The sequence below is a fragment of the Brienomyrus brachyistius genome, chromosome 5 (genome assembly GCF_023856365.1).
Source record: "Brienomyrus brachyistius isolate T26 chromosome 5, BBRACH_0.4, whole genome shotgun sequence".
Taxonomy (NCBI): domain Eukaryota; kingdom Metazoa; phylum Chordata; class Actinopteri; order Osteoglossiformes; family Mormyridae; genus Brienomyrus; species Brienomyrus brachyistius.
Window position 1 is genome coordinate 19,926,210 of NC_064537.1, and position 17,005 is coordinate 19,943,214.

General features: G+C 46.5%; 1 protein-coding gene across 3 annotated transcripts; it reads left to right on the forward strand.

Moving 5' to 3' along the window:
- Window positions 1-199: 199 nt before the first annotated feature.
- polr3e (polymerase (RNA) III (DNA directed) polypeptide E) lies at window positions 200-16,943 on the forward strand. Of its 3 annotated transcripts, none has more exons than XM_049013372.1 (21): window positions 200-409; window positions 1,336-1,428; window positions 3,724-3,774; window positions 4,173-4,250; window positions 4,530-4,645; window positions 4,800-4,882; window positions 5,443-5,550; window positions 6,270-6,319; window positions 6,396-6,515; window positions 6,662-6,747; window positions 7,051-7,095; window positions 7,186-7,277; window positions 7,374-7,494; window positions 7,714-7,795; window positions 8,013-8,072; window positions 8,376-8,533; window positions 8,771-8,835; window positions 9,104-9,552; window positions 14,046-14,123; window positions 14,256-14,381; window positions 14,726-16,943. In XM_049013372.1, the coding sequence occupies exons 2-21, from the start codon at window positions 1,390-1,392 to the stop codon at window positions 14,780-14,782; spliced, it is 2,064 nt and encodes a 687-aa protein (XP_048869329.1). In that variant the 5' UTR covers window positions 200-409; window positions 1,336-1,389; the 3' UTR covers window positions 14,783-16,943. The 3 variants fall into 3 exon arrangements, with proteins under 3 accessions (XP_048869329.1, XP_048869330.1, XP_048869331.1); XM_049013373.1 differs by having other exon boundaries at window positions 1,346-1,428; XM_049013374.1 differs by having other exon boundaries at window positions 1,349-1,428.
- Window positions 16,944-17,005: the final 62 nt, after the last annotated feature.

The following is a 17,005-nucleotide window of genomic DNA, read 5'->3' on the forward strand; positions in this document are numbered from 1 at the left end:
ATAAACATAAATTGCATAAAAGCACTTACCTTGGGCTGTGTCAATGGACAACCTGTCGATCTTTAAAAATTTCCTAGTCGATTGCATCGGTAAAATGATGGTGGCACATGATGCTGTTTTATTATCTGTATTTTTTGTTGATATTTCCATGAATGGATATTAGCTGAAGCTGGTCTCTGTCCCTTTAAGGAGGGCGGGCGCCCTCTATGGTCCAGTCGCGCCCTCTGCATTGTGGGATCGCGCCTTCCCACGTGTCTCGCTCGGCAGGGGCAGCAATATGGCAGCTACCTGAGATTGGAGGAGCTGCTGAACGACACGCAGGCACACATTTGAAACAAAAGTAACACGGGGAGTTTATACAGCAGCCACTAAGGGCACCGAAGCAAGAATTCACACAGATCACGCCTGGGTGAGAATATCTTAATCATATGTTTGCCTTGTGAGAAATATTGCAGTATTCAGAAGAGGCCGGAGAAAATAATTTAGCTAGCTATTTTTCCCCCCAAAGTATTAGTTTTACATTTGGTTTATGATAAAATTATAAACTTGCAAGCGCTTGTGAAGGTTCTCCAGCTCCCCGATACATTTTGACTTAAATGTACTAGCTTGTTTACTGTCTTAAACCTGAGCGACAGTATTGTTGGCTAACCAGGTAACCAGTCCTGACAAACTGTTGAGGCACTGGCTGATGCATGAATAAACTATAGCTAGATGTAGTTGTCGGATACATTAAACGGATAATGTCGTTTAGATTATTTTCCGACCCTTCGTCAGGGTAGATAGGAGTTAGGCGGACAGTACGGCTGAAGGAGTTATTGCATCATTTGCTATTAAACGTTATGTAATTGATTGAATTTGGCATAACTAAACAACTCGTCAACAATAAGCCATGTCACAATAAAGACGAAATGGTTGGGTATTTTTAGCAAACCTCTGGTCGGTTGGTTTGGCTTGTTAGCACACGTGTCAATCAGTGGTTAATAAGTACTAGGCCTAGTCACGAAGGAGTTTGGTCCAAATGATACAACGTGATGTCATTTTATTAATATCAGTAGGTTTGGGCAGCGTGTGCCTCGTGAATGTCGGCATGTTTCCATATGATCAAGTCGGGAATCAAAATGTTTCGGGAGCTTTAGATGCTGTCATTTCAGCGTGACTGATCCCAGACCAGTAGTTACCTGGATTAACCTTCCGTTGTTAATAATCCCCCCCTACCCAAGTCAGCGGCCTGCAGACAAACGACCCCCCCGCAGCTCCCCAGCCGCATTGCCTTGCTGCGGCTGTCAGTTTATGGGTCTCTGATATTTATTTTTTAATTCTTGTATTTCCCTTCAGCTTTGTACAGCAGAAGCCTGACCTTCCTCACAGTTTATCCGAAATCCCCTCAATATGGCCAGTGGGGAAGATGATGACCCAATTATACAAGAGGTAAGCATTTCTGTCATGGCAGTATGATAAAGTTGACATTAAATCATCGCAGCTGGCCTCCTTTTCCAGGTTTTATTCTTAATTCTTTTTTTTGTGCTACCGTAGAAGAGCATCAGTTTCAATGATCCCTGACAGTTTGGTTAATGTGAATTTTACCACGAGGCAGCCTGTCGTCGCAGCCCCGTGTTCTGGGTTTTTATTTTAGTTCTTCTACTGCTTCATGAAAAGTCTCCTCTTTGTATCAGTAACTGGGAGAATATAGTGGGGATAAAACAAAAAGGTAGCACAGCGAAGCTTCAGTTTTAGCGTGACAGTGTATTTGATGGGAATGTTTGGCTGGCAGATGTCAAGTCTTGTTGGTCACTGGGTTTCCAGTGAGGTCAGTGAAATATATCAGTGATATTGCAGCTTCAGTTATGAATGTATTCTCTACGGGCTCTTCTTCACATACATACATAGCTATTCTCTCTGCACATAAATGTCTGTATTTGACCTTGTCTTGAACTTTAATTTCATGTGGTCATTGTTCAAACATACATATTTATAATCATTTTAGGTCTGTTGATAGCTACAGTAATACTGTATCTGTAATTTGAAGCCATATTGGCGTGATTGCTGACTGTTTTAAGATAATCACATATTATAATGCTTTGTATTAAGTGCAGGTAATACCTGTGATATCTTTTATGTCCCGTCTCCAGTGTTTTAAGCACCTTTTTGGTCTGGGAGTGCTGGTCCGCACGAGCACTTTGTGTTCAGTTTTACTTACGAAATGACTTCACTGGTACATTAGCTGAGTTTTGCTGCTTCTCTTATAGTTTTGCAAAGGGCCCCAGACAGGATTCATGTGTTTCTTTTAATGATGGTAGTCAATATAAGAACTGAACTAAACTTCAGAACATTTCTTGTTATGACAATTATCCACAAAGTGGGCGTTTAAAAAAATACAGATATTTTTGTCTGCTTTTCAGCTGCTTGACGCAACATATTTTCCGACGGGTGCTCTCTGTCCGCTGGTGGGAGCGCGCTCACCTGTGTGTTTGCGCACGTGTCAGTGCATGCGCATTGGGGCGGAGCTCCGCCATGCGCGATACAGAGAGCAGAGGAGGATTGTAAACGCGCGACAGTGTAGAGAGAAAAATGACAAGCTGTTGTGTAAATAAGATCAATAACATAAGGCTATTTAGTTTGTTTAATAACAGGACAATGTATAACCCTGTTCTGTAGGAAAGGTAACCTTAAATGACTTCTGTTGAGATATGGCGCTATATAGAAAATATAATTAAATAAAATTAACTTGACCTTCAAGGGAGGGGCGGAAGGTGCCTTTGGGGGGGCAGGGTGCCCCCCTAATATAATGGTAGGGGAAACACTGGGTTTAAATGTAGCATTGTAAATTACAGTGCACCATGATAAAGTAAACTGAGTTACATATTTTCTTTCTATTCAGAAAAAGCAGGTAAACTTGCCAAACTTGCTGGCACAGATTAGTGCAATTACTTTTGAAACAAAAGATTGATCAATGGGCCAGATTTTATAGTGAATTATAAACATTTCTCCGGTTGGTACTTTTAAACCCCTTATAAGTGGGGAATGAGCCAACAAAAACCCTCATCCTCCACTAAGGAAAATAGTTGATCGTCTGATACTACTGAAACAATGATGTTGACTGTAGGTCTATTGCTGCCATCTTTGAATATTGATAAAAATGTCACACAGCAATTTCAGTATGTTTATCAATTTATCGTGCATCTCTACGTATCGTTTGTTCCATGTTTATGAAGATGAGTAATAATCGCAGAGAGAGAAGGAAATATATTTCTCAGGGATTGTGAGAGAAAATAGTGATTTGGATTCTTGGCGGAAAAACATTGTGGTACGCGTCTTATCCGGAATCGTGTAGGTGCTCTGCTAGGGGAAAAACACAGTGAGCTGGGTGCACTTTCTGTTCACATATCGTCAGAAAATGCACCTACTGACTTGACTCGAAAGAAACCAAACTCAGACCCCCTGTTAAGGTGTGGGGCAGCACCTCTTGAGGTAGTCCGAGTTCGGTTCACTTTTCGAGGGAAGGAGGTCCGAGTTGGAGGTCCGAGTTGGCTTAGAGTTTGGAGTGTCCACATGCAACTCGTTTTGTGTGGGAAATGCACCGAGTTCACTTAAAGTGGCTGAATCGAGCCAATTGTGAACACGCACTTAGGAGGCTCCTAGTCCACTGACTATCTGCTCGGCCGAGTGTATTTTATCATCATTGTTATAGTCTTTGGGCCACATTTAACCTTTAATTTTTTGCAGGTTGATGTCTATCTTGCCAAAAGTCTTGCAGGCATGCTCTACCTTTTCCAGGTAATTAGTAGTTTTTAGCATTTTATAATCTCGCCTGGCTTATATTGTGGTATTCCGTGCGTATTTCAGTAATAGGTGAAATTTTTTTGTCTGAACACACGTTTTAAGTGAATGTTTTATTATGGATTATTATACATCTTACTTTGTGGTGCTGTTTGCTTGAGCCACTGATATCTTCTGATTAGATCAGGACTGTGTAGTTTTCCTGTCAAATTAATGTAAATTTATCCACGATGCAGCAGAAACAAGTAGTCACTGCAGTGCCCAGTGAGACAGACCCACTCGTTTTTAATGCAGTTACCGATATAATGTCAGTGAGTGTGGGATGTCAGGAAATGTATGTATCTGTGTCAGAGTACGAAATTAACCCCCCCCCCCCTGATTTCCCCCTCCCCTAGTATCCAGTGCGCCCTGCTACTATGACCTACGATGACACGCCCCACTTGTCTGCCAAGATCAAGCCAAAGCAACAGAAGGTATGGTGACTTCATGATGTTCTATAAGGCAGTTGTCACTCTTTCCGTCCATTTTTCCATGTCTGTCTGCCCTTTTAATGATAGTCATGAGTAACTGACAGCTATACCTGTAACAGTTGCATAGCTTAGCGGGGCTTCGCTCAGTTCACTGTTTAGGTGTGCGATGCCCATGTTCTTAAGGAAGTAAAACAGTTTAAATACACAGGAATACTACTTAGGGAGAGAAACGCGTCCCTCAGACTGGCTCGTGAAGATGCAATGTCTGCATGGCTTTGGTAGGTGGAGCTGGAGATGACGATCGACACCATGAGTCCAAATTACTGCCGCAGCAAAGGGGAGCAGATTGCTCTCAACGTGGACGGCACCTCCTCCGAGGACTCCAACACCTACTCCATGTGCGTCCTGTGGTCTCCTGCGGGACCGTTTCCTCTCACGCTTTGTCACTCAGACATGCTGTTATCTGCAGCCATGGAGATGGATGAGCTGCATTACCCCCCTCATGGTGTGACGCCGTCTGACTTTTCCTCTTTCCCTAATGTCATGCCGCAGGAAGATGATGGACAAGCAGTCCTTCTCCTCCATCCAGGCCACTACCAACACCTCGCGTTACGCTGCGGCCGTCTTCCGTAAAGGTGGGTGCCGGGAAGCACAGGGGAGTTCGAGTCATGCTGATTGGCCAGAGCGAGCTTCATATCGTGTGATAAGCGTCACACATTTATACAGAGTGCGCCGCCTCATCCGTTTATGTGGCCAAGCGGTTACGGCACGTGAAACGCCTCACCTGGTATCTGCTGCGTGTCCAGTGTGCAAGAATGTAACCTTCACGACCAGTTCGTACTTCCCTTTTCTTCGTGATGTTCTATTGCTATAACAGCATCTGTTCTGTTGAGTATGAAATATACTGATACTTACTCATGTTTGAGATGATTAGGCGTTCATACCATAGGCACTAAACCAGGGGTGGCCGGACTTATCCGCAAAGGGCTGGTGTGTGTGCAGGTTTCTGGGGTAACCTGTAGGTCAGCTGTTCAAACCCAGGTGTGAGGACTCCTCAGCCAATCAGTTCTCTAATTAGTAATCTAATTGGGGAATTGCAGCAAAACCCTGCCTACACAGCGGGCCTTTCTGGATAAGATTGGTCTCCCCTGCACTAAGCTCTAACCCTAATCTCCCCGTGCTCTGCTGCCCCCAGGGGAGCTCCACCTCACCCCCTTGCAGGGGATCCTCCAGATGCGGCCCAGCTTCTCCTATGTGGACAAAGCAGACAACAAGCACCGCGAGAGGGAGGCTGCCAATGAAGGTGGGGAGGTGGGGGGGGGGGGGCAGCGCTGCTATTTAACCAGCGTTTAGCACACAGCTTACTGAATCAATGTGCCCCAATCTGGTCCTCTGCAACTGGGAAACACTCTGCTGCGGCTTCATACGCCATGAAACTTCAGCCACTAGCTTGCTCTCCCAAGACCTCAGGCGGGGAACCTGATCCATGGAGAGCCGGTGCGGGTTTTTGGGATGACCTCAAGCAGCCAATAATAAAGCAGCGGATCTCAACTCCAGTCCTTATTGGCTGATTGAGTGGTTACCCCAAAAACCGGCACCGGCTCTCCATGGATCAGGTTCGCCGCCCCTGATCTAGACTGAGGTACAGCTTTTTTCCCAGGGTCCTATTCGCTCAGATTACCTCACCGTTCTGCTCTGTTATGTTTCATGCCTCCAGTTGCTAGGTAATATTTTCATGCCTAAGCGCACATGTCACTTTATACCAGTCTTTAGATTTTGTATATGTAGAGTGTATATTTAATTGTCATTCTATTTATATTAATACTTGTAGCTAATATCCACCTTTCATATCATTAATATCACTTGATTTTTCATTTATTCACGTATATTTATTTGTCTATTTCTACTGAAAGTTAGTTGCATGTCATCGTTTCTGTTGTGTCCTGTGACAGTAAAGGTGTGTTATTCCATCCCGTTCTGTCCTTCGAGGTTAAGAGTCTGACTCTAGCATGTTCTGTCCAGGTGGAGACTCCTCCCAGGATGAGGCTGAGGAAGACGTCAAGCAGATCACGGTGAGTCTTCCCAAACGGCTTAACGTGCCCTGACCGCTTGGAGCCCAAACGCTCACGGTTCCCTGCACCCACGCAGGTGAGGTTCTCGCGGCCGGAGTCGGAGCAAGCCCGCCAGCGGCGCATTCAGTCGTACGAGTTTCTGCAGAAGAAGCAGGCAGAGGAGCCGTGGGTTCACCTGCACTACTACGGTATCAAGGTGGGTGCAGTGGCCCGGGAGCACCATGGGAGCTCGTGCAGTGCATTGTGGGTAGAGCCTGCCGCGGACTTGGGGACAGCCATGGCGATCACTCAGAGTATATGTTTTTTCTTCACGTGTGCCGTTCCATTGTCCTTATCTAACAGGATGGGCGCTCGGAGCACGAGAGGCAGTACCTGTTCTGCCAGTCGATGGGCATGTCCGAGAACACGGAGCTGGTGAAGACTCGCAGGTGGGTGTAGCTCCGGGGTTGAATCCCTGCTCGTTTGTCGTCGCTGTCATGAGCTCAGAAACTGAAAGTGCTCTAGCTGCTGGCCGGCAGTGGGTCTGTAACACACCAGTAGCCTCCCTCGGGTGACCGTCCCCCCCCCCACCGTGACAGAGAAGGCCCCGTTCCTTACATTTCATCCTTGTTCGCAATTGTGGATCGTAATTATTTGACCCTGCTGTGAACTTTGTGTCTCTGCTCGTGTTTCTCGAGCTCCATTGTGACATGATTTCTTTATATGAACTTTTTTTTTATTATTATTATCAGTGAGTACCTGTCTATGCTGATGCCCCCTGTCACAGAGGAGAAGATGTAAGTATCCAGTAAACATGTCCCCCAGAAAGAAATGCTTCTCTAGGGCAGGGTGTGACTGGGAGAGAGCTAACCCGTCTCTGTTTTCAGCGTAAAGCCAGTGGGGCCCAGTAACGTGCTATCCATGGCCCAGCTAAGGACACTGCCCCTCGGCGATCAAGTGAAGACTCTGATGAAGAACGGTGAGAGACGCCCGTACCTGACAGACGGGCTCATCTGCAGCTCTGACCCCCTTGGGTCAAGTCTAAACCCACCGCTGTTGGTTTCCCCCAATCCAGTGAAGGTGATGCCGTTCGCCAACCTGATGGGCTTGCTGAGCCAGGGCACGGACTCAACGACAGTACTGCGGTGCATCCAGCAGGTGGCGATGCTCGTGCAAGGCAACTGGGTCGTCAAGAGGTAAGCAAGCTTGACGGGACTTGTGCAGTGACTGGATAACTTTGTGGATCTTGTGCCTCCTACCCTCAAGAGAAACGGGCTCCTTGCCAAATTTTCTCCCAGGCTTATTGATTAGTGATTAGCTATATTTTTGTTTTCAGATTCATCTTATTTGTGTCTTAACGCTTAATCCCTCTCTCTCTGTGATGGCTGACATGTGTGTGGCTGCCTCGTTTTCAGTGACGTACTCTACCCCAAGGACAGCTGCAGTCCGCACAGCGGTGTTCCCGCAGAAGTGCTCTGCCGTGGCAGGGACTACGTGGTGAGCCTCTTCTGGAGGGCAGGGGAATGTGGATTTTAGGCAGATGTCAATGAACAGGTGCTGGAAACATCCATGCCAAGCAGGGGGTTAATATTATGGTGTAGGACTCCGCAAGGTCTATCGGATTTTGCACTATGAAATGAAAGCCGTTCATTATAAAATTGGTGACTATGAATAGATGTTTGTTCTGGTACTCAGTAACTGTGCGTCTTTTTAGATGTGGAGATTTACCCAAGAGCGCTCAGTCATGCGGAAAGAGGTTGCAGCAGTCATCAAGGTGGGTTATCACTTTTGTTGTTGCAGTTAATCACTTTAGCACTAGGTGTCACTAAAGGACCGTTTGGTGCGTGAAGGTCAACTTTCTGAGTCGAGTGCTCATGTTGTGAAGTGGAAGGCCGGCCTTTTTCATATGTTTAAAATCGGTGCACTGTGTACTCTTGGGTACTTGAGGAAATGTCCTGGGGCCTTGCGTGTCTTCCTTTCCGTCGACGGAGATTGAGATAACCCAGTAAAAAGTGGCTGAACGTCACTGTACTATTCAGCCTTTGGCTCACTCGTCCTGTCCTCTCTGTGCTCACAGCTCCCTCCAGAAGATGTGAAGGACTTTCTGGAACAGATGTCTGTTGCTCGGGTGAACCGTGGCTGGGAATTCATTCTCTCGACCGACACGGAGTTCGTGAAGAAGCACCCAGACGTGGCTCAGAGGCAGTACATGCTGTGGCTTGGAATCCAGGCCAAGTATGATGGGGATGTTGGTGGCGTTGGTCTCCGTCTACACTAAGCGATTTTCTATGACAGTGCTCTTCAGTGTGGAAACCATCTAATTCTGCATGTAAAGTCTGGACAGTCATCGCTCACTGCCTGTTAACGTTTAACCTGGGATCCTTTGTGCTAATGCAGGCTTGGTTAAAGAATACACTAACTGTATTATGGAGGATAGATAGCTGGTTTCTAAACGGATTGTGTTTTGTACAGGTTGGAAAAGGTGTTCAATCTCTCAAAGGAAGATATGATGATAAAAAAGGTTGATCCTCCAGCCGGTAAGTTTGTCTAAATATGAGTTTATTCTCCGAATCTCTGTGCTCATCAAACAGGCTTTTTTTTTGTCAGTTGAATCTACAGTTCAGCTAATGAGTAAACTGGTTAAGGAGGCGGCTTATCTTGAGATTCATAACAATTTGTTAATTATTTAGGAGGAACCAAATAAGCAGCCATGTATTCTTGATGAGGTGAATATCATAGCAGTGGAGCTGCATGCTTGTTAGATGCTTCTGCGCCTTTACGTAAAGGGTCCTTATTGTTTCACAGCGGTGCATGTGACTGGGGATCAGCGGATCAAGGCTGCCCGCGATCGTGCCCGAGAGAACCAGGCCTCGCTGCAGAGGGAGCACTCTCAGCGGAAGCGGGGCGCCGCAGGGGCCACCTTGCGGGTCAAGGAGGAACCTCTGAGCGACGGCGAGGAGCCCATGGACACGTCCTTGCCCAACGGCTCGCTTAACGGGCACCCGGATGACGACGACGGGCCCCCCGCGGACACCCCCAACGGGCACAGTGTGCACACGCCTAGCCGAGAGCTGCAGGAATTCGTGGAAGCCACCTTCAGGAAGCACTTTGTGCTGACGCTGAGCGAGGTGAAGAGGCTCTTCAACCTGCACCTGGCCAGCCTGCCCCCCGGGCACAGCCTGTTCGGGGGCATCTCGGACCGCCTGCTGCAGGACGCCATTCTCCTCTGCCGCTGCCGCCAGATCCTGGTGCCTGTGAGTACCGAGGACAGGCGCCTCGCCCAGAGTCGGCGGCACACGGCTCCGCTTGACCTTTACGCCGAAAGCTGCCTCTCACCCTCACCCTCACGGGCCACAGTCTGCTGGAAGTCCAGGCTTTCAGACGTCATGGGGGCTGCCTCCTGCTGCGCCCTGACACCCGCTCATGTGTTTGTTCATCCACGCTACATTTCATAGAAGGAGCAGTTTCAGTAAACAGCCTATGGCTACGTGGTGACTAAAGGTGTATTTCTCCAGTCTGTTTTTTTTTAGCGCTTTTCTACATTTGTTCCATTTCATTGTTGGTATAAATGGTGTAGATGGCCTCAAAGTGAATAATAATACAAGGCATAAATAATCATAAACAGAACATTCATTAGGCTTGATTTAATAGTCATATTCAGTGTGAATTGACTGAAAGGGGTTCAGAGCTATTTAAGGCTCTGTGAACCTGATAAACCATCAGATAAATATTGTGGTATCTTGTTCAGGGATTCCAAAAGCTAAAGGTTCTCCTGGAGGTTCCAAGGAACCTTAGAATAACACACGGGCCCCTTGCCTTCACAGTAGAGAAGCGGCACAAACCGTTTCCCTGCTAAGACCAACTCCAGCACTGTTCTCTGCTTTGCCCCGAACCCCATTAGCTGTTCCTTTGGACTATGTTCTACTGAGTGATTTAGAACCTAAACACGAGATTGCAAGTCATTCAGGCTGAAATAATTCGGTGAAACAATGTTCAAACAGGAAAAAAAAAGTGGAGAGAGATCAGTTAGTTTTTCTTTCCCTTGATATATATTGTTAAAATGATGCAGGCATGTAGACAAGCAGCCTAAGGAAATGCTTCTTTGTGCTTTGCGAGGTAGAGTAGCTTTGTTGCCATTTTCCTTAGCAGATTCTCAGCAGTCCCCCATGAACCATTGTGATTTTAACATTTTCATCCTCCTTGTACAGGCACAAGAATTTAAAGGATGAGGTGTTTTGTTTAATCTCCGTAATTCTGCGCAGCGAGGTTGTGTTCACAGTGGCAGTAATGTCTTCTGTTCAGAGGTTCTCCTCGGTTCTCGCTGTGACACTTGTGAGAACTGCGGTCTTGGCCTTTCAGAGCGGTGTGCGTTTCCCCCGAGGGACGACGGGTCGGGCCCCGTGGCCGGCGCACAGGAGCTGCCTGTACTCGGAGGGACCTGCCTCCGGAGGCGTCCTGCTTGGGCGCCTGGCATTCTCAGGTTCCCCCCGTGTCTGTCTCCCGCTCCCGTGCGATACAAGCTCTCCTGCCAGAGCGGAAATCGCCTCTGAGGGGGGGCTCGTCCCGGTGAAGAAAGTGGGGCTCTTTGGTTTCTTCCAGGTATTTATGTAAGGTGGCAGGTTCAGTGTGATCTGCTGGAAGTTATGTGCTGTGCATGCTGACCTCATATTTCCTCGCAGAATGTCACACATGTTCCGTTAAGCAGATTGTGTGTCAAAGTCCCTAGTCGTTCCCTGTTTGTTTTTTAAACCCAGAGATCTAATCTCTTCTCAGTTACGGACAGGAATGTCTGAAATTTTGCCTCCTTGTTTCAGGTCCCCTCCTTTGTGTCGTAACAGTGGACCGTTTGTCTTCTTGGGAGATTCTGTCAGACTTTTTTTTTTTTTTTTTTTTTTTTACAGCATCACTATCCTATGACTAGATCTAAATGGTCCTGAAAGATCCATCTGGTACCATCCAAGTTTCCCTTTACAGGTTCTGAAGTCCACTTATTGTAGGACAACTTAGCATTTAGGTTGGGAAACAATTTTGGGCCTAAAAGTTGTGAACTGTATGTAATCAAGTATGGCAGACCTTGCATAGTTTATGCTTTTACTACAGAAACACAGCTCCTACTAATTTGAATATTTATCTCGGTTTTCAGTGCAGTAATGAATTACAGAACTTCCTCTTTTCTGTTGTTGGTTCAGTACGAGTCAGAGTGCCGTATCGATCTATGCAGAGTTGAAGCAGCTTTGCATCGTGTGCACTTGTTTACGATGTACCAGTGAGGATGAAACATCGCAGATGCTATTCGTCACTCATGCCGTCCTTGGGAGTATCGTCGTGTTCCTGCGTGGTGTTTGTCTGGTGTGCGACCTCTCATGAAGAGTAATTGAACCCAGTGACCTTTGGGATCTCTGACATAGCATAGGGTTGGGGCAGGATGCTCTTGAGGATTATACCTCCTTTCTGGTGCTTCCTTAAATCTTTTGAAATGGTGGTGGATCGTTTCTAGATCGTATTTAGAGTAAATTTCTGATTGCTCTGAATCTAATGCAATAAGACAATCTGGTCATCGTAAGTCAAACGGTACCTTATAGCTACTGCAGTCTTTACCTCGTCTTTTTAGCCAGAAAGGCCATCAGACAGACCAGGTGTCATTTTTTGATTTTCCTGCTTGTTTACAAGTATCTAGTGCCGCCAGTTTGGTTAGCATCCGGAGTCGAGCATTTCCTGTGTACGCTGTTGCTCCTCCCTTGGAGAACACACGTCTTCCAGCACGAACGTGTCTGCTGGACAGCTAAGTGAGGTTCTCTCGCGGCTGATATCTCATCCGCATGTTTCCCTGATGTGAGTTTAATAGGAGTCCATGAATGAAGGTCACGCTCGGGGTTCGCAACCTCGTTTGTAACCCAGTTTTAACTGATTTGCAGCATTTTTGAAGAACTTGGTCTTTTTGCTTGGTGAGGGTGTCTTCAGTGATTCCCTTCTGACATGGCGAACGGCAGCAGACGTGACCTTAATTTCAGTCAGTGCCAATCACTTTACGAAGGCGGGACGGAATTTTGACTTGCAGCCGTCGCTGCGGCGGCTGCGAACTGTGCACGGGCTCCCGCTCGGGTTCGTCTTATAAGCCCTTCTAAAGTGGGTCGGTGGATTACGGAGTCTAGGGGGAGTGAGAGGAAGGTACGAGATGCAGAGCTGCTATTAATGGTAAGGAGGACGGCACACATTCCTGGTGACAGCGGGTGTAAGTGTGACGTGCTGCGGGTATCAAAGCCACTGCAGTTAGTGTTGGCAACCTCAAGAATACTGATCCTTGTGAACCTAAGTATTTATAAGGGAAAATGTAGTCATTTCTGTAAATATGCTAGTTGACACATCACATGTACGTTAATAACAAAATACACCTATGACGTTTTTAATACTGGCTGTGGCTCAGCCTTGGGTGACCTGCTCTTCACTCAGTATTATTTGCCTGGCCTGTATGTTGTAATGCGCCCTATCATGTGGCCACAGATTATACTCCGATAAAGGCTGGAAAGGGCCCTGGAAACAGCTCTGAAGTGTGTTAATAACTGTGTTTTACAGGCATTAAATGCTTATGGCTTGAACTCTTATTATACTGTAAGATTTAAGGTTTCACTGTATTGATCCTCCTGGATCCAAGGGTTTTATTTGTCCTATGCAGTTTGCAGCCAAACTGCAGTGAAATGTTAGGCGGCGAGTGGCACCTTAGTAAAGGGTGAAAGCAGAAAGACGTTTAAAGTATCGATATGATAACAGACATAAAACAATAAAGGTTGTACTGAAACAAATAAATGAGATCAGTGAGGGTGGCCTGGATACTATATAGATGACAATAAGCCGTTCTTTTCGGTACCAGCAGGCACCTATCAAAATATGTAGATGTACAATAGCTTTTAGTACTGTCCTGTACTATATGCGAGTAGATGAGACTGCAGTCAGTGTGTAGTACAAACTGAGCAGGAGGCTGGTGTGTGACATTCATGAGGCCTGCTGCCAGATGGCCCATCTTGCCCCAGCTACAGTACGAAGGTGTCTGCATCCCCTCACCGTGACGACGGCCGCAGGTCCAAATACAGTCCGTTTGTCTGCGGCCTGTAAACTGCAGGAGGAAGTGGATCATGTGACGCGAGCTGTTGACCCAGACTTACTTTAGATCTCTCTCTATTCCTTCCTTTTTTTCCCACCCCGTTTCTTGACATTGTTTCACCGAATTATTTTAGTCTGAATGACTTGCCTCCTCATGTTTAAGGCTCAGTCTCGTGTGATTGTTTAAATCAATCAGCCGTACGCCATTGGGTGTAAGATAGGAGCTAAAATGGTGTATGGCAGGCGGATGGGTGTTGTCGCTTGGTGGCAGTAGAGGTGACGGCGTCCCTGCCCTCAGGTTTGTTTTATTGTCAGAGTTTTTCTTTCTTTATAGACGACCAGTTGAATTCTGTGGCCTTTATCTATATGAAAACTGGCCACTCCCTCTTTACGTTTTAAAATCCTTATTTAGGTCTGTTGTAGTTTTTCTGGAGACACGAGAGCCATAGATGAGGCCTTTGGGATGGAACAGGCATCCTGTTTGGTCTCGGGGTCCCTTTTCGGTGCTGCTGTTCTGCTCCATACAAACAGGTTTCTGTACACAAAGCCTGCTTGTGTATATCAGGCAATCCATACTCCCCAAGCAGATCTTAGTGAGCACTGTGTCACTGTCAAATTTAACACGAGGATTTTGTCTCTCGCTCCTCAGTTTCCTTCGCAGAGCTCAGCTGCAGCAGACGAGCAGAAGGTTTTTGCTGTATGGGAAACGGGAGAGACCTTCGATAAGGTAACGTTTGCCCACCGCCCACATTAGATCTTAGCCAGCAAGGGTCTCGGGTGTCTGTGCTCCAGTGCGCGTTCCCTTTGCTAGTCGAGGCTCCCTGTGCTGATATTCTGTCCTCTCCATGGCCCCTCCCAGTATCGACAGGTCCTGTTCGAGATCTTCATGAAGAACTACCGTGTCAGGAGAATGCTGGTGCAGACACGGCTGATGCAGGAGCTGGGCGGCGGAGTCACTAAGGCCGACATCGACAGGCTTCTCAAGGTGAGCTGTTCCTTACAAATGCTTATGTAGATATATTTGCTGTAGTATTTGGAAAAAAGCTGAATCCCTCCCATGTTTTCCTCTGTCATTGGGGTTTGTAACTTTGCAGGAAGTTATGCTCCTGTTACGAGTAGCGTGCTGGCGGGGGCGATTATTGGGTCAAGGTGGGGACGTAAGAGGGGCCCACCTTATTAGCCAATGATGTGCTTTGAATTGTTGAGTGACAGGGAAGAGGGCTCTCTGAGGGCCAATCGGCAGGGGGCCTGTGACTCTGGCCCCGCCCCTGTATATGCTCCAACGTGCTGGCAGGTTCTCATGCTGTGTGTGTTTCTCTCTCGCTGCAGGAATGCTGCGTCAGTTACGGAAGCATGTGGTACCTGAAAGGCACTGTGCATTCCTGACACCGAGGGAAAGGCATCCAGTAATCTCCTCCTCAGCCGAGCGGGCGGGTTCTTCAAGGGAGTGTGGAGCTGAATCACGGACCAATCACTCCCCTCTGCATCCCGCCTCTAAGACGGGGGGCTGGGGGGGATAAAGATGCCAGTTGTCTGCTCCAGACTGTGTGCCATTAATTTACCTGAAGTCACGGTTGAGGTTGACGCAGACGGGCAGGGAAATGGTCTAAGTCCACGGTCAACACCTAGCTTATTCGCAGAAGCGCTGGAGGCCTGAAAGCTGTCAATGTTAGCATGACGAATTGGACATGCACATGCAATGCACAAGTTTGAATTCATGAGACATCTAACCCCTCAAACTGAATGCCAGGGGAATACCGTTAGCTAATTAAACTAGTGATAGTCGTGAGATTTTATCCTGCTTGTGGCCTTTGGAAGACTATGAAGTCGTCAGGTTTTATCATACCCTTTTCCTACGATTTCACTGCGGGACTGTGATCACGCTTTTGTTGAGGGCCTTAAATTATGAATTCCTTGTCATTAGAGGCACATTTTCGAATTTTTTTTTTCCCGTTTTCTGCCTCTTGCATGGCGTGGTGAGGCAGAGCCTCGCGGAACCGGTGGTTTTACTGCTGGTGTCCCCTGTCTGCACACTGGTGATGCGACCTGGAGGGCAAAGCCTTGGATGTCGTGCCTCGTGTCAGTGGACTGATGCTACAGGCGGCTAATCCTCTGTGCATCTTCTGGTGGAATCGGAATTGGCTGCGGTTGTTCAAAAGTCACGTAGAATCTGTGGATCTCCTGTTTACAAAATGCACTTTGGTATTCTGACTTTTCGTACTGTATGGCAAATAAATTCTGAACAACTTAACCAAAGTCTAACAGCACATGCCAGAAGGGTGGATGTAGGCCAAGAAAAGGTTGTTTTTTTCCCCTTCAAATAGGATAATCAGTGGTTTATTTTTAAGTGACATACCAGGACCTTTTAGTAGATTTTGATGTAATGAGCTTAGGGAGTGTTTTCCTTAGCCGTACTAATAGTTTGGTAATAACAGGAGGGAAAAACAAAGTACGTAGTTTTTTTATGGCTAGTTTAATTCATTTGACCCCCTGTTCTTATGTTGAGACCCGGCCATTAATTGCATTGTTCTTGCCCTGTTTGATTTGCATAGGTTCAAAAAAAAAAGAAGTTATTAAATCGTTGGTGTTCAGATAAAATGTTGAAAAATAATTTCTGAATCGACTGTGGCTGTCTGTTGGATCCTACTTAAAATATATTTTATAATATGCAACTGAGACACTATGCTATTCAGGGACTCTGACCTGAACAAGAGAAGCTTGTTAGCTGCCAGTGTTACGGGGCTTGCTGCCTGATCAATGATTCTTTGAACCTGGCTTGATACAGGGCTTGCATTACTTCCTGTCTGGTACCTCAAATGCACCGGGCAAGCGGTTCACTCCTATTCTGAGATGTTGTCCTTTATTTTCTTGTCAGTCCACAGTCCAGAGGTTAATACTGTTATGCAGTTGGCTGTTGTAGTGCCTCCATTCTTTACTGGTTTACAAGCGAGGGGTAAGTCTGGTTTTGATCAAACCATCAAACTGAAAACCTTTAGTTCGACGAAAGAAAAGCTGTGATGACGTGTTCGTGTTTTGTTTTTACACGCAGACGACTTGCGAGAGTGATGTACAGTTGTAAAAATACATAGATTTATAATTTTTTACAAATTCTCTGAAGTGGGCTGGTGATGGGAGTAGGCAGCAAGACTCTGTTGAGTGACTCACTTTGGGGATGTCGGTCAGAGGTCAGAGGTTAGAGGTCAGAGAGCGAAAGTGCCTCAAATCACTCACTACACACAGATTGAGTGAGGGCTTCATGGAAACTGTTTGCTCATTTAATTACGGATTATTTTTTCTCCCCCTTGATTCTCTCTCCCCCCCCTCGCCATCTTTTGCTGTTTGTGCTACATCGGTGGTTAAGAGAAGCATTTGAACCTTTCCTAGTGTATTGAGTCTCATTTCCGATGTCAATGATCCTAAACTGGTCTTTGTAAGATGATGCTGTAGACTGTGGATATTAACTCTGCATGGCTGGTGAAGGCTGGATTAAGGTATTTATGGATCCCAACCCAGTCTTGTCTTACTCAATAAAGCAGTGACAACCTCACACCGCTTCTCTATAATAATGGAATCATGAAGTAGATGTCAGCCTCTAATCGCCTGTGGATC

What these genes read in the sequence shown, in the direction of transcription:
- polr3e (XM_049013372.1), top strand. Translation starts at nt 1,390, where the DNA reads ATGGCCAGTGGGGAAGATGATGACCCAATTATACAAGAG. An exon ending in ATGACCCAATTATACAAGAG is followed by an intron (nt 1,429 to 3,723) that starts GTAAGCATTTCT and finishes AATTTTTTGCAG; the next exon opens with GTTGATGTCTATCTTGCCAA. An exon ending in TGGCTTGGAATCCAGGCCAA is followed by an intron (nt 8,534 to 8,770) that starts GTATGATGGGGA and finishes TGTTTTGTACAG; the next exon opens with GTTGGAAAAGGTGTTCAATC.